Below are 16,721 nucleotides of genomic sequence, written 5' to 3'. Positions count from 1 at the left end.
ACCCTGAGCCAGTGCTTGAAGACTAAACATTGGCCTAAGGCCTTGATTATTCGCCTATACGGGCAGTTGCAGACACCACGGATGCGGTGTTTGTTCTTTTGTTCATTAAATCTGCAGTTGTGCAGTTCATGTTCTTGTAGCATAGCGGGACAAAAAAATGAAGGGTATGTGAAACATGTCTGCACAGAGCCTTGACACCCTCTCATGACAAAATGTATATCACATGGACCTTTGCGGATGTGCAAAATATATTCAAGCCGCAAGAGAAACCTTCCTACTTATACTGTACCTTAAGACGCTCAGTCCATGATTCTAGAGTCTAATTTTGTCATTCGAAGGCTTGAGCATGCATGAGATGAGTATGATGGGCATTTAACAATTAAAGGCTAATTAATTTCTGCCAATATTTTTTTTATATATATTATATAATGAAGTATAAACTTTAATGCAACACATAGGCCCTGTCTTGGTCTTACATAACAGTTACAGTAATGTGTCTGACATGTAAAATTGTAAGTCTCTAAAAAGTGTATTTAATCTGAAAACTGTGTGATTGTATAGCTAAGCGTGGTCCAGACCAACCTTACGAAAGTATCTCTAAGAGAAGTATACCTTAGATAAGGATGTTCTGGGAATCACCTTGAAAAGTTAAGGTGCCGCTTAAGGTATAACTAACGGATGGTGTAGCGCTAAGAAGGTTTTGGGAAACCCACTCCTGATATATAACCTGATTATGTGATTGCTTAGGTGCTGTTGCTGTATCATGATCCGGTGCAATGCCCTCACACTAACACTAACGCTTTACTTTGTCTTTGGAAGAGAAGCCCTACAATTTCAACCACATGAGAAATCTATATTTTTCAATATACTGTAAGCAATGAAAATATATAAGTCTAGTAGTTTTCATCTGCCAAACCACTTTATGATGAAAAAAAGACCTACAGTAATCAAAATGTTTCTTTGTGTGGAAAGAAATTCACAACCATTATGGAATTGCATTTTACACACAGCACAGAAACTATTTTCTCTCCAGCAATAGTCTGTAATGTATGTTGAAGCTTCCCTGAGTCTCAACACAAAAGAAAAAAACTATTGAACATACTACATTCTAATGTCATTCCAGCAGACAGGATGTAGAGGGTTTTAAATATCCTGGCTGAATTAATATTTCACCAGAGACTACTCCATCTTCTGGGATGGTTTCTGAAGCTTTCGCTGCACACGTTTCCCTGTGAGTTCCTGGGAATGAATAGCTGGGCAGAGGTCTCTCCAGCAGCGTAGATGTCAGGAAGATAGAAGAGATTCTGATGATGATGATGATGATGATGATGACGATGATGACGATGTCATAGTAATTTAGAGTGGAGAGTCTGTCTGTTGCTGCACTCTCCACAGTGGGCCGAATGCACGGTCTGCAAAGGCAGGCAGGCAAGGTGTTGGATCTGGGAAAGTCACATAGTTCAGAGGCAGAACTTTGTGCCTCAGAACTTGGGCACAAATTCACAGACGTCCCTGACAAACAAACACAGACAGAAAAAAGGCATATGCAGACACACTCATTAACTTATACATGCAGTCATGTAGTCAACAGACACACTCATTCACTTATACATGCAGTCATGTAGTCAACAGACACACTCATTCACTTATACATGCAGTCATGTAGTCAACAGACACACTCATTCACTTATACATGCAGTCATGTAGTCAACAGACACACTCATTCACGTATACATGCAGTCATGTAGGGAACAGACACACTCATTCACCTATACATGCAGTCATGTAGTCAACAGACACACTCATTCACTTACACATGCAGTCATGTAGGGAACAGACACACTCATTCACTTATACATGCAGTCATGTAGGGAACAGCAGAGAGAGCGAGAGCACCTCAGAGAAAACAAGACGACGCCCTTTCATGATCTTTAAATTGTTACATGAATGTTTGCCCAGAGGAAACAGGTAGTTGCCCAGCAGTCACACCGCTGTGATGATATGCAGGCAGGGAAGAGTGTGAGCGTGGATCTGATGAAGCCTGGATATTAAACATTTAGCAGGATGAAACCAGAGAGGCAGAGGCCAGAGTACAATGAATAATGATAGGAGATGCTTTCTTTGACCTGTAATTGTTCACGTATTCATATCAGTCATTTTTTAAATACATTTTGCACTAGTAACCTCTCCAGTCTTTCCAAGCAGACACATGATACCCTATAGGTGCATTGTGCATATTACATGAACTGTATAACAAGGAATGTCACAAGTCACTGGCTAGCTAGCGTTAGCTAACTATCAAGATTACATACAAACCATTCGCTAAAGTTGACAATACAACACTTGGATTTTTACCAGTATTCCTCACTTATTGACAAGTTGGCGTGTTTGGCTTCCTTAATGGGTGTGCGCTGTGCAACGAGTAAGATATGTGTAGTGTTGTTGCACTGGCTATTGGCTTTATATGTGCGCCCCTATTTTAATCATGTCTTTTTTTGTATAATGTAGAATAAATGGACATATCATTTTTGATATACCCGCCTCTGTAAAATCCTTAAAGAACTATGTGACAGGGAGTAGGAAAACTTTCAATGATAAGGTACATATTTTCTTCTTAACTACACTAAAGTGCCGCCGGCAATTCACGCATTCGTGAACGTTTTCTTATCTGGAATTCATTCTAGGCTAGAACAGGATTTAAGGATTTACCTTTCTCCTTGGCACGTTTCTTTTCTTCTTCCTTTCTTTTCTTCCTAAATTGCGCCCCGGATGGCTTTTGCCTCTTCATTATTTTGTTCTTCAAAGTTTCTTGAACACACACACTCTAACGAAACGCCTCTGTGCTAGCATGTTCTGACAACACCAAGGACGTAGCCTACGTACCCCTTCCGTTTTCGAATTTTACCTAATTTTACCCTAATGTTAGAATTTAATTTTTATGTCAAAATATTGGTTGGAGATATAGAGGGGGCGCAAAAAAACCTCTGTCCAGCAAAAAAAAAACACAATTCTTGTTTTTTTTTTTTTTTTTGCGCCCCCCTCTGAGTGGCGCCCTAGGCGACCGCCTATACCGCCTGTAGGAAAAACCGCCCCTGACTGTATGTTTGACCCATGGTCTTTCTGCTGAGGTGATGACTTTCATTTCTGCCAGAATTTGCCTAACCAAATAACTCATGAAATCAGAGTAGCCTACAATTTAGTTAGCTTCTAACCAACTAACTAACCAGCTTACTGGCTTACTTACAACTTCATTAGCTAATTGATACCCTTACAATAGTCTTGTTCATACAGTATATTCCAATTCCCCTTAAGCTTTCATTCACAGATTACAAATGCCTTTCACCAAGGAGTATGGCTGTAGTATAATGGAGACGTATTAGCAGTCAAAGATGATTGCACTTGGAAAATTCAAGTCTTCTTCCACACTCAAAATCAGAGTAGAGTGGACCAGAAGCCCAGGCTGCCACACTTAGAAGCAATTACATGGACTTCCTTGCTGTCTCCTTGATATGATTAAAGTGGTTTTGATCTTGCTCTGTTCAATTATCCATGAAGGTCAAATGTGCCATTTGTAGTATGACATCACAGAGACATCTCTTTGACATTACATTTGCAGCGTACTTATTGGTACCTGTATCTGTGGTGTTAAACATTGAAAAAGAGAGACAGCTCTTTTGTTCTTTTACTTTTTTTATAATTTTTTGTTTGCTTTCAACCTTTTACTGTATTATCATTCTGAGAGATCTGCCAGAGCATTGTTTTTTTCTCATAGTCTTTGTGACTCCCTTTCCCTCTCTGTCCTTCAGATTGTGCCTGTCCCTCCTTCAGGGAAAAGCTTGGTCAGAAATGGTACCCGTGCCCTGTCTTCATCTGTGTATTTACACCAGGTAAACCTTTGGAAAATCTATTTATATCATGTCAGTCATGCAATATATAGTGAAATACTGTGAAGAGTTCAACAGAAAATCTGTCATGATCATCTCGAGGAATAGTTGATCTGACATTGGCCTTTTAAGGTCCATGGGGGCAACATACTCCTTGTTATTCTGAACTGGACAATTCTTTTTGACAATTGAACCAGCAATCAACAGGTCACATTTCCCTCCAATGGATTTACCAAAATAGGGTGAAGAAGACTGAAAGTATGATTGGGCATCATGTGCTGGTGATGTCACCAGCTGTTAAAGTAATGCATTACCTTTTCTACTTAAAGACGTTACGTACGTCATTAGATTTGTGTGTAACCTTATACTGTACCCTTGTAAGGATGTTGATGAATTTCATAAAGGCCATGTTTTGTCACTGCATATGTGTTATAGCGTGTTATCATTCCTTGACAAACTGCATAGCCAAAAGCCATCCCAACAGAGCCAACCTCTGCTGGTTCACACAGTATATTAATCACTCGGAGAATGCCAGGCTCCCCCGAGGTAGTTCTCCAGGGCTTTTTTGTCCCAGATTTTAGACGAATGTCCCAAATGGTCGCACAGTAAGGGGTAAAAATATGGTCTGGTTCTAGACGGTGTTACGTTATCATCTTATCTAACTTCATGTCTTCAGGAGACATTTGATGTATTTTTAAGCTAAAATAATTACCTAACGATATTACAGTTCTGCCACTTGCACATATTTCTCTGCAAAATCAGGCATTGTGCTTATCTTAGTTTACATCTGGAGACGGATTTTGTTTTTAATCCTTGAACATACTGGATATTCAATAAACAGTGTACAATTTGGAAGAATATTTTGTGTATTAAAGTCAGAACCAACACATAAGCTTTTCTTTTGTTTTCTTACTTGAAAAACTGCCAAATCACTCTACGCTTGAGCCATGAAATAGCAATCTGGATCAATATCTTTCAGCTACTTCAAATTCTGACAACAGCCTGACTGTCTCTTCTCAATCAGATTGCCAATGAGAGTGCTGATAAAACGAGTACAGAATCAGATATTTGATAGCACTTTCCACCAATAAGCTTTGCAATATTGAAAGTGTGACGACAAGATGAAACATCAGATTTGCATCAGTCTGGCTTGAGAGAACAGAGAAGGGGAATCAGAATAAGAAATAAACGACAAAACGATCAGAGCATGAAACATTAAGTGGATGTCAGACCGCTTGCCTTGATGGGAAGTTAAAGCTGTTTGTCCTCCAGTAGGAGCCGGAACATCCTCCTCTCCATGGTATACTTCTGCTTTCTCTGTAAACCACTAAGTGCATGTTATTCACTTAGGATGAATGCAACACAATAGATTTGAGAGGTGTTTATTTCACCCTCGTCCTCTCCCTACACTCCTTTCCACAGCATCAAGACAAAGAGCCTCAGCGCCTCTGTCAAGGCCAACAAGACTAAAGGCGGTTGAACACTGCGTCACCAACCCTCCACTGTTGTTGTTGGTTTGTTATCCGCGTTACTGATGCAAACCTTCAAAGGCAGTAAATTATGTCTCAGTTTTTTTTCATACAGCCCCACACATCTATAGGATGGCACCTAATGTTGGTAATGATCAAAGCCAAATCATTTTACCCTGTGGAACACCTAGAGTAATATACCAAAATCATAGGAATCGATCGAGCAGCAGTGGTTTGGATCAAATTGCAAAGGCCTCACCTGCACGCCTCTATATCTGGCACAAAATGCAAGCAGAGAAAAAGGCACAAGAGTCGGTTCAGTACTAATGATTTGATACTGATATTATTATTATTATTATTATTATTGTTGTTGTTGTTGTTTTTAATACCATCATTTTTGATATTATTAGATACAGATTTGAAACATCTGAATGGAATACATGTTCTGGAGGGTTCCTTTTCCCTAGTTTTCATAGATGGTCTGGTATAGCATCCAGAGTACTCAGAGGTCCTTTTAAAGTGCAGGACATTTAGTTAGATGCAGAGTACCGTGGTGTGTGTACGTGTGTGTTTGTGTATACATTAGATCATTTCCTCAGTCATTTGACTCCTATTTCCTTCCTTGTGTTCCAATATTAGTTTTTCCATGTTTTTCTCCTTCCAAGGAAAATTTGCTTTGAACAGAAAGTCAGAGATCCAGCTGCTGTGATGGTGGGTTTCAGTCAAACACGCATAAACCCTCATCCATGGACAAACAAACAAACAAACAAACACATTTGCTCAATTGCAAAAGCAAGCCAAGCAAACCCTTAGCTGATTCTTGAGGTGGAGGTTCTATCTCAAGCCTGGCTGATAACAGGTGCGGTGAGAATAAAAGCAGTTTGAAAGAGAGAAAGAAAGCAAGAGGAGGAGACAGAGAGTGAGACTGAAAGAGAAGGAGAAAGAGAGAGAGAAGGAGACAGAGAGAGACTGAAAGAGAAGGAGACAGAGAGAGAGAGAGACTGAAAGAGAAGGAGACTGAAAGAGAAGGAGAAAGAGAGAGAGACTAAAAGAGAAGGTGAAAGAGAGAGAGACTGAAAGAGAAGGAGACAGAGAGAGAGAAGGAGACAGAGAGAGACTGAAAGAGAAGGAGACAGAGAGAGACTGAAAGAGAAGGAGACAGAGAGAGAGACTGAAAGAGAAGGAGACAGAGAGAGGGGAAGGTGGATAGATATGGGAGGGGTAATGGAGGGGCCGAGACATGATTGATATGGAAGGAGCAAAATGGCGTGAACAATGGTGCATAAAATGTCTCCCTGGATCAATACAATCTTGAAACACAGGCGCTGATCTATCTAGCTATCTTTCTATCTATTGATCGATTGATTGATCAATATATCTATAATTACCAGTATATATTTACAGTACATATGAAACATGCAAGTTCTCTTTTTCAGTACAGGGACTTTAAGAGCGTATTAATAGTGAATAATTAATAAATTATATTACTGAGAAAATTAAAGGCTTTATATGTGGAGTATATGCTGACATATTTACAATCAAAGGCAAAGCTGCTATAAACATTTCATATCTCCTTTATGGTTTTCTTTTTTCAAACATCTCATACACTTGTAATATACAAAACCTTATAGTAGTACTACAATACTTCGTGATGGAGATCAAAAGTACATAATGACAGCTGTGCATATCCAGTAGCTGCTCTATATGGCAGAAGCTCTTTTAAAGCTAAATATTGCATTTACTGTAAGACAATAAGGGAAGCAGCTGTATTTTCTGACAGTAGTCCCATGGCTCTGTCTATAATGATAGTGGGTGTACATACACTAGGCCTAACGGGACTGTACATCCCAAATTGACTGTTTTCTCTCTCTCTCTCCCTCCCGCTCTCTCTCTATATATATACATAAAGAGAGGGAGAGAGAGAGAGAAATATGTGTAGGTATATGTTTGTTTTTGGAATGAGGCAACTGTGAATTCAAAAAAAGGGTGCCATTGTCCATGAAAGCAATTGATAAAAAAAATGTCCAGTGTTGGAGTCCATCAAGTATACTGACTTCCTGCTTATCCCTTTAGGCATAATCCATCTGTTCATGTCCATTGTAGATGACAAAGCAAGAGTGCAAGCCTACATTGCAACACTTGGCAAACCAGCAATTATGGCATCACCCACATTCACATGGTGGCATTGGTATGCACAGTATAGTCACACTTATATGCAGACAGTCAGACTTAACTGAAAAAATGACAAATTACAGAAACATACATAAATGGATAGAGAATTAGCATGGAGTTCCATACAGTTAGAATATGAAACAGAAGACTGAAGAAATGAACAGCATCAGTATCAATAAACACAAACCTCAAACATGTTAAGGCCATGTCTACCTCAGAAAGAAGAAGCCCTGTACATTCCAGCCAATTAAGAAATCCTGTATTTGTCTTGGTATGGAGACTTTTTCTATAGGAAGGTTGCAATTGTCTCCCAACATACATTTATTTTGGGGTCCTTACATCTGTAGATGGTGCTGTCTGTCTTTGAGCACAGTTTTGCCTTCAGAGCTGTCGCTAAGCTGCTCAGATACTGTAGAACACACCTGAAGTAGGGCAGCAGATTTGGATAGAGTGAACAGGGCACCACATCCCTGGAGGTAAAAAGGATCTAAGAGATCTTGGCTTTGTTTCAGAGATGGCAAGCGATCTAAACAGTCAGACACTCTGGTGTAAGTTGCCTGAGGCAGGTTTTTCATTGAAACCAACTGGCAGAAAGTCCCGTTCATAAAATCATTCCATGCAAGGCTATGTAGTGGGACTAAATAGTTGGGCCTTTACTATAAGTGGCAGAGGTATACAGAGCTGTAGGTTTTGTGCTTTGTGTGCCTGCTTATCAACTGAGAATCACTTCAGGTTAAACTCCAAAGTCAAAGGGACACAGTTGAAATTGTGTTGAAACTTTAAACGGCATACTTTAGGATACGGGATATTTGAACACTTCTTGACATCAAATGTTTCAAACATAGAAACATACAAATATCTAAATAAAAGTTGTTTAAAAAACTAAATAATCTAAAACTAGTTATTATACTACAATGTTCTCTTCTGTCATAAAATCATTGTTAAAAAATACAAATAAGTCAAGCAGTCTGCTACACTGAGAAAGATAATTGATAACTCATAACCTCTGTAGTCTTGCCCTTTCCAAAGGCAGCAATTGTGGTAACCATGTTCAATATATTAATAAAATGTCACCACAACGTTTGTCTAATATTGGCTCAATTTAAACCAATTAAACCCATGCGCTTATACTTACTGTACAGGCTACTTCAGCATACAATGAAACAGGCGTATAGACCTTCATTGAGTCATTGTGCTATTGAATGATGACTTAAGGTATATGGGAAACATTGACAGGGCTTGGAACTGATATTATCTTAATATTTTGTGTGTTCCCTGGTGTACCTGTCAGATACAGGTGTGCAGAGGTAATCTGTCATTTGTTTGTCAGTTTGTGTCATCTGAAAGGGAATGTAACCGTAAGTGCTGTAACAGAGAGACTGTGATATGTCCAACTGTTCTTTAAGACATCTCAACAGGTGTAAGTGATGCTTTGGACTCCTAATACATCCAGTTTCTCATTAACAGCATATGGGTTTTAAGCAACCACAGCCAAATTATCTGCACCATCTTTCAATTCAGATATAAGAAAAACGAGCAACCTTCCAGTGGGTGAACCAGTGGCTAATGGGCCTAGTGACATGAGCCAAGCAAAGGGGTTTGCAGTTTATTAAAACCTTAAGATATTATACATAACTCTACACTCTCGTATATTGCACATAGCATGAATGTCTCACAGAGAAATTTATTTTGAGATATAAATACACATTACTAGTGTCTTTAAGTACCATTCATTCCAAATGCATGCTATATGGAATGTTTACATGGCATGCAGCACTTAAGTAATCGTATAGCTCTTATTTTACAAAAAAGCTGTTTTTACGAAGCATATTTCGAACACAGGTGTCACCACATTTTCTCCAGCATTACAGGATGGGCAAAATGCACCAATACACTACAGGTGATCCCTGATGAAACTGATAAATTAAAAAACATTTAAAAATGCAAGAAAAGTACAATGGCAGTGATTTTTGTCTTTGGTGACCTGTCTAGCAAGCAAACTATTTGCTTATTAAGCTGCCAATATCACAGTAAATGGCAGTCCCTACCCACCCAACCCCACCCTACTTTTTCCCAATGACACAATTGCTTGTTGGAATGCCTATACAGTCATAAAATGACTCTAGTAATATGTTTCCTAAAAAACGTGGAATGCTATGAAGTTATTAGGCAGGGCATGACTGACAACAAGGCATGAGCATGAGATGTATGAGGAAGCGGGTGACAAATAGTGATGGAGTATGAGAGGAATTAAATGGTGCGATGAGAGCAGCTTGCGGCTACCTCTGATATTGTTGATTTTCACTTCCTGGATTCTTTCACGTCTGACATGAAACAGAACCCAGGACATTGCATGCCTCAGTGAATAAAAACAATACTATGCAAGCCAGCAGTGTACATTCAAACAAGAACATATGATAAGGGTAGAGTGGATGGTATCACATGTATATTGATACATGCCTAAGAAACATTTGCTCTATGTTGACCGGCTGTCACTCACTGGTGAGCCTGATACTGAAGAATATACTTTTCTTCTTGGACATCCATTGCCCCATTAACTATGGTGGCAAAAAGTGGACAACTTTGTGCTACTAATAATATCACTGAAAATATCAATGTATCTACCTTCTGCAACAGTGAATCGCGCACAGGTTCTTCGATAAGTGCCTAACATGAAGTGGAATGTGACATTCTTCAGGTGCTTCACATGGGACACCATGTAGGCAGGGGTGGCAGTGAATAATCTGGTTTTCTCTCCACTGACATAAACCCTATGTGTTATTCAGGGTATATAGGTTGACAATGCTGTACAAACCCATCAGCATTTGATCTGGGGCAACCAACCAACACTTCTCGCCTTGGATGTAACAGCAAGGGAAATCTTAATGCGCTGGCAGTGTGTCTGGGGTGGTATACAAGCAAGGGACACCCATGGGTCTCTTATGCTACGTCTATGCAGTATGCCCTCCTTATTAAGCTATTAGGCTATTATGGTGAGCAGGACGACAACAGAGTAATCACATTAATGAGATGAGTTCCATGCAGATGCCAGACCTCCTCAGGTTAACTTTTAGAAGGCTGGCCTGGGAGTAGGGCACATGGAAGGAACCATAAGAAGAGAGGTTTCGGACAGCTCCATCTCACTGCTTTCTGTCTTCACGACCATGACCTTCTTGAAGATTCACTTGCTTTAGTCCTCGAAAGCATGTCCCCCAAGAAGGTGGTCAATGCCTTTCTAAACCCTGATGAGGGTTATACGTCCGTGAGCATTTTAGTTATGTTGACGTAGTTGGTGTTTGCCAAAGTGCAGTTACCCGTCTTGAGGTTCTCTTCACGGAAGTCCTCGTGGCTGTTGCGCACAGCTTCTTGTATCTCCATGTAGTCTGACTTGCTTACTGAGGAGCCGCTGTGACTCTTCTTCAGGTCCTCGTTGGAGTCGATCTTGGGAACGCTGGGGACGTTCAGGCACTGGGCCTGTTCCTCCCCCTCTGTCTCGCGGTGGTAGAAGTAGTTGAAATTGGAGACGATCACAGGCACTGGTAGGGCGATGGTCAGCACACCAGCAATGGCGCACAATGATCCCACAATCTTCCCGCCGATTGTTGTGGGCACCATGTCGCCATAACCCACCGTCGTCATAGAGACCACGGCCCACCAAAAGGCCTCTGGAATGCTAACGAACTGAGAGTCGGGTTCGTCGGCCTCTGCAAAGTAGACGGCACTGGAGAAGAGGATGACTCCGATGAAGAGGAAGAAGATGAGCAGCCCCAGCTCCCTCATGCTGGCTTTGAGAGTCTGTCCTAGAATCTGAAGGCCTTTGGAATGTCGTGACAGCTTGAAGATTCGGAATACTCGCACCAGTCGGATAACTCTCAATATGGCCAATGACATAGCCTGCTGGCCCTGCTGGGCCTCATCTTGTTGTTCCGCCAGCTCAGTTCCTAAGGTGATGAAATAAGGTATGATGGCAACAATGTCAATAATGTTCATGATGTTAACAAAAAACCCAGCTTTGCTGGGGCAGGCAAAGAATCTGACGAGGAACTCAAACGAGAACCAGATTATACAAAGAGTCTCGAGGATAAAAAAGGGGTCGGTGAAGGTCGTTGAAATGTATGTCGAAGTGCCGTTAATATCGGTATGGTAGACTTTGTGCATGCCCTCCGCCTCGTTGCGGAATATAGGCAGGGTCTCCAGGCAGAAACTGACGATTGAGATGAGAATCACCATCACAGATATGATGGCGATGATCCGGGCAGGGCCTGAGCTCTCTGGGTACTCGAAGAGCAGCCACAACTGCCTCTGGAACTCATTCTCTGGCAGTGGTCGTTCCTCCTCCTTAATGAAGCCTTCATCCTCTCTGAATATCTCTATGGCCTCGTCCCCGAGCTCGTAGAAGCGGATCTCCTCTGAGAAGACATCCAGGGTCACGTTGGCCGGCCGACGTAACCTTCCACCCGACTGGTAGTAATACAGTATGGCGTCGAAGCTGGGCCGGTTCCTGTCGAAAAAGTATTCGTTTCTCAGGGGGTCGAAGTACCGCATGCGCTTCTTGGGGTTCCCCAGTAATGTCTCAGGGAACTGCGAGAGGCTTTTGAGCTGCGTCTCAAAGCGTAGGCCAGAGATATTGATGACCACTCGCTCACAGCACTCGTGGTCCGCCGCATGGCCATACGTGTCCTGCACCTGACAGGGATGGGCTGCCGCTTCATCTACCGGGTCACCTGTAGCCACGGTCATGCTTGGGGGGGTCCGACCCTCTTCTTAGTAGGCACAGTGTGGTGGTGATGGTGGGGAGGAGAGGGGTGGGGGGGTGGGTGAGGGTGGCACCTCTGTGATATGCGGCCAAGGAGAAGGAGAGAAGCACGGTTCACACGTTCAGACTCCAGGTCACCAGACGTTATCTTGAAGTCAAAACAGAAATAATTAAAATCTAAATGTAATCTGTATAAGTGATATTAAGATCAATAAAGATGCTAAACCCATTCAGCTTCCTGTCAGTTGTATTACACAAATGTGCCTGTGTATAGGGATTTCAATGTAATGTATCTGGATGACCAGCACTAATAATAGTAATAATGGTAAAAATAGTAAATAATCAACTATTCTGTCATTTCTGAATTATTTTAAGCATACAGACACATTATCACCTGTATTTACTACCTTAATGTATTAGGCTTACATCTATTTATTTTTGCCAGGGAGATCAATACTTCCTCAAATTTCTCTTGGGGTGGAATCATGCACTCTAAATCCAACCATGGCCATTCTAAAATCATCCCTGGGAGGAGACTAAGCCACCCACACATTATTCACATTTATTTATTTATCAATCTGTTATCCAATGTGACTTACAATAGAAATAAGGTATGCATTTTATCAATATGTGCTTTGAAACTGTTAGCACTTACTTCAACCATCTGAGTCACAACAATATACCTTACTTCAAGAGTTTCAAAGATCACATGTTCCTATACACATTATATAGTTTTACTAAGACACAAATCAGCTTTCAAATAACATATAAGTGTGAAATAACGTATGACATTTAAATGTACCATTAAATGTACAATGAACAACTATTATTAAACAGTAAACAAAGTATATTTTATATCCACATGGAACTTACGGCTAGGCTGGATACTATGAATCAATTTACGTACATTTTTTTCCACATCTGCTGTTATAAAAAGTAATATACTTGCTCTGAGAGCGCATCTTGGTTTTTCAAAGCATGTCCACTTACCTATGAATAACACCTTTGTCAACGGCCACGATTGCAATTACAGGTCTTTGACACATTTACACGCTTCTGTAGATGTCACTTTGTGTCATAACGGTGTTGTTTTCCTTTCCCCAGGCATGTCTAGGCGTCCGTCAAAGGTACTTCTTGTATTTATTCATCGTAGAGCTGCTCTGCAGCAACTGGGGGCTCCGACAACAGAGCGCTGGGCATGGAAGGAACCGCACACAGGAAGATGCGGAAGAGTCCTGCTCTTTTTGCGTCTCCAGCCACAAGAATTTGGTTGCTTCAGGGGAAGCAGAGTGCGGAGTAATCGGGAGCACGAAGTGTTGAGCTTGTCAAGCTGTATTTTAATATCTCCAAGAGCCCCCCTATAATCGTCATCTGGATATGCTGGGATAAGCTAAATCTGACGCCCCCAGTGTCACTACTAATAACGTTGTCTGCAACAGCATCTAAGGTAGTCCTTGTACAATTTCAGCTCTCTGCAAAGATATAAGAAAGGTGTGTTGAAAACAACACATGGAATTACAGATCATTTAATACAAAACACATTTGCCACAGGAAAGCAAAGTGTTCCACATTTGTCTTCCCACCATCTTACGCTGTCATACAAATTGTAGCATACAATTGACTGAACAGTTAAAAATCTCACATAACAGATAGTAGTGGTTGTTTTGTATTCTTTTTAGTTTTAGTCACTAAAGCATTGGGAACCCACAATGCAATTTAGCCTGTTGGCAACACCTATGCCTGGTCCGTTAAACGTTGTTTTCGTGACACTACACCTTCTACAGACAAGTCTTAAAAGTGGGTTAATGTGATAACAGTTATCCCAAAATGTATGATTTCTTTATAAGTATGTTAAATTGAAAGCTCCCATTTAATTAGGATATTGTTTGTGTCCAATTACATTGTTTCTCTTCTCATAGTCAAGCACTGAAAATGCCGTGAGATGAGATGAGAAAGGTGTCTGCAGTGCAATAGTTTCTTATTTTCTGGGTAGATCAAAGCATCACAATGCCCATGCAAAGCACGCACACTCTTTAAACATAAAGTGCAAAACCGTTACATGCAGATCCTATTAAACTAGTTACATTCAAGATTCAAATATCTGACTGCCTTCTTATTTTAAAAGATGGATTAGGATGATCCATGCCCTTACTTGTTCACCCGGTTTTTTTTTTTTTTAAACAAGGCGGCAGCATATAATAGCCTCTGTTTTTCTCCTTTCATTTGCTGATAATTTCACACGATATGTCTATTACAATCAACGCTCTAGGCTGCAGTTAGGCAATGCCGCGCATACAAAGGGACTTCAGAGAGTGCCGATCCCTCTGCGCTGTACCACTCCTTCCCGATGTACAGCGTGGGCAAATTAAAGGGGACGCGTTATTACTTCATCTGTTGCCAAGAGCGCTTGGCACAGTCTGGAAGAAACCTAGAAATGTTAGACCAATTCATCAGAATAGTTGTGTTGTTTTCAGTACTGAACATATGAACGCGCAGATGAGGGGGTATCCATAAAAAGTAATTTTGTTATTATGATACCGTTTAGTTAACCTACATATAAAAAATGCCTGATCCTGTTCACAGGTACAGTAACACATGCCTGAAGTGAGGGGGTGGGAATAGCCTTAAAACATGTTTGTGAGGGTTAGTATGAGCCGTGGTTAAACATGGTAAGTGTGAGCAAGTGTTAAACACACATCTCATTTCAGCACCTTAACATGATGGTGATTCATGGCCTGCATGCAGCATTCATTTATCCTGCCCTGTCTCATGAACTGCCATCCTCCATCTGCCCCCAGTGCCTCCCATACCATCACATAAACGGAGGTGGAGGGTGAGACAACCATGAAGAGGACCTTAAGTGCCTGTAAAAGCCTTGGAGATCTCCACTGCCCAGAGTCATCTTCTAATCCAATGAACTTCCATCATCAGAGCATAATGGAGCCATCAGCAGCCCTCTCTGCTGGCAATGGACACTTCTGTGAGATGGGGCTGCCAGTAAGCCATACCCTTCTGTTGTTTACCCACTCAGAGAGCCAGCTCTCGGCAGCAGACCTTAATATGTCCCACAAGGAGGGCTTGGGAAAGACTGCGGTGCACAGTGCCAGAGAGACGACTGTCTTGCAGAGGCGTCTTGTTTTGGATACCTTGTCCTGTTAGCATTAGTGAGGACTGCAGGTTTCTTTAGCAGGGATCTTAATGAAAAATACAATAGAGTAAAACGTTGGGGGAGGGGTAGGGTAGGGGGTGGACACTTATGGTTCTATATGCTGGCCAGATCTTAACTGCCTTCAGTATATGAGCTGTGAGGGCGGAGCCCATTTCAGAACCTGATTGGTGGGGTTTAGAATCACTCTGAGCAAGGAAGGGTGAGGGTAGGTTTGGAGCAGATAAATCACTCTGTAGGGAGCCCACAGGATCCTCCATGGAGCTCTTAGTGTGGAAGACAAATGGCTTAATGCAATTAAGAGATGAACATGGGTAGCAGTTGCTGCAGTGAAACCCTGTTGTGCATGCACCCTGTATTTCTATGTCATTATGAATTATAGCCAAAGCCTTCATTTTATGGACCATGCTCAGTTACTGGGCATAGCACATGGATGGGGTGGCTGGAGGATGTGGTTGTGTGTTTGTTTGTGTGTATGTGTGGGGTTCAGCAAAGCTATCTCTGGTATAGTCCTGTTCGTTTCTTTCGGTGTCCCTTTCCTTGTGCTGCAGATCAATAGTATGTAGTATGCCTTGCATCAGACAGAATTATGTCAGCAGCTGTTATTATTATGAGAATTAGTCCACATGGTAATATGATGTTGCGTAATGAAATGGAATGAAATGATTTTAGAAGCCATAGATAATATGAAACTACAAAAAGTAATAGTCTAGTTTATATCAAGACAAATAGGAAACTTAAGAACTGAAGTAACAAAATTGTTTTCTGATTCTTATGTGTGTTCCATTTTGTAACATTACAGCTGATGGAACCGCATATTGATGTTTTCCTGGCCTGATTTGTTGTTGCATGGTGGTTATTGTGTGAGCATATAAATGCTCATATAGGGGACTGATGGAACTGCAAAATAGCTATTCTACTGTTATTCTGTATCATTTGTATCTTTAACATACAGTATATTGATGTTTCCTGCTCTGATTTGCTGTTGCATGGTGGTTATTGTGTGAGCATATAAATGCTCATATAGGGGACTGATATTCTGTTGTTGTAAAAGACATGCATTTAGTGTAGCATTAGTTTGTATCTGCAACTCATTTTGGATGTGTACTCTGTCTCACTGAGACCTGAACAAAAGGCATGTGAACCCCTCCCCCCCAGATAGCCTCCTTCATGCTAAAACTCTTTGCACCCTGGTATCACCCCCCCTCCCCCCATAGGTGAACCCCTCACCCCACTATCTCACCTAAAGGGTGTGGTCATCCCCTCTCCTATTG

At 41.2% G+C, this 16,721-nt stretch overlaps 1 protein-coding gene across 1 annotated transcript; it reads right to left on the bottom strand.

Moving 5' to 3' along the window:
- Positions 1-7,770: 7,770 nt before the first annotated feature.
- kcna2b (potassium voltage-gated channel, shaker-related subfamily, member 2b) lies at positions 7,771-12,913 on the bottom strand. The gene has a single exon (XM_012834532.3). It carries the CDS (start codon positions 12,263-12,265, stop codon positions 10,778-10,780), a length of 1,488 nt encoding a protein of 495 aa, XP_012689986.1. The 5' UTR covers positions 12,266-12,913; the 3' UTR covers positions 7,771-10,777.
- Between the last annotated feature and the right edge of the window lie 3,808 nt (positions 12,914-16,721).

The sequence above is a fragment of the Clupea harengus genome, chromosome 4 (assembly GCF_900700415.2).
Source record: "Clupea harengus chromosome 4, Ch_v2.0.2, whole genome shotgun sequence".
In the NCBI taxonomy this organism is placed as follows: Eukaryota; Metazoa; Chordata; class Actinopteri; order Clupeiformes; family Clupeidae; genus Clupea; species Clupea harengus.
This window is presented reverse-complemented; position numbering and strand designations above follow the sequence as displayed.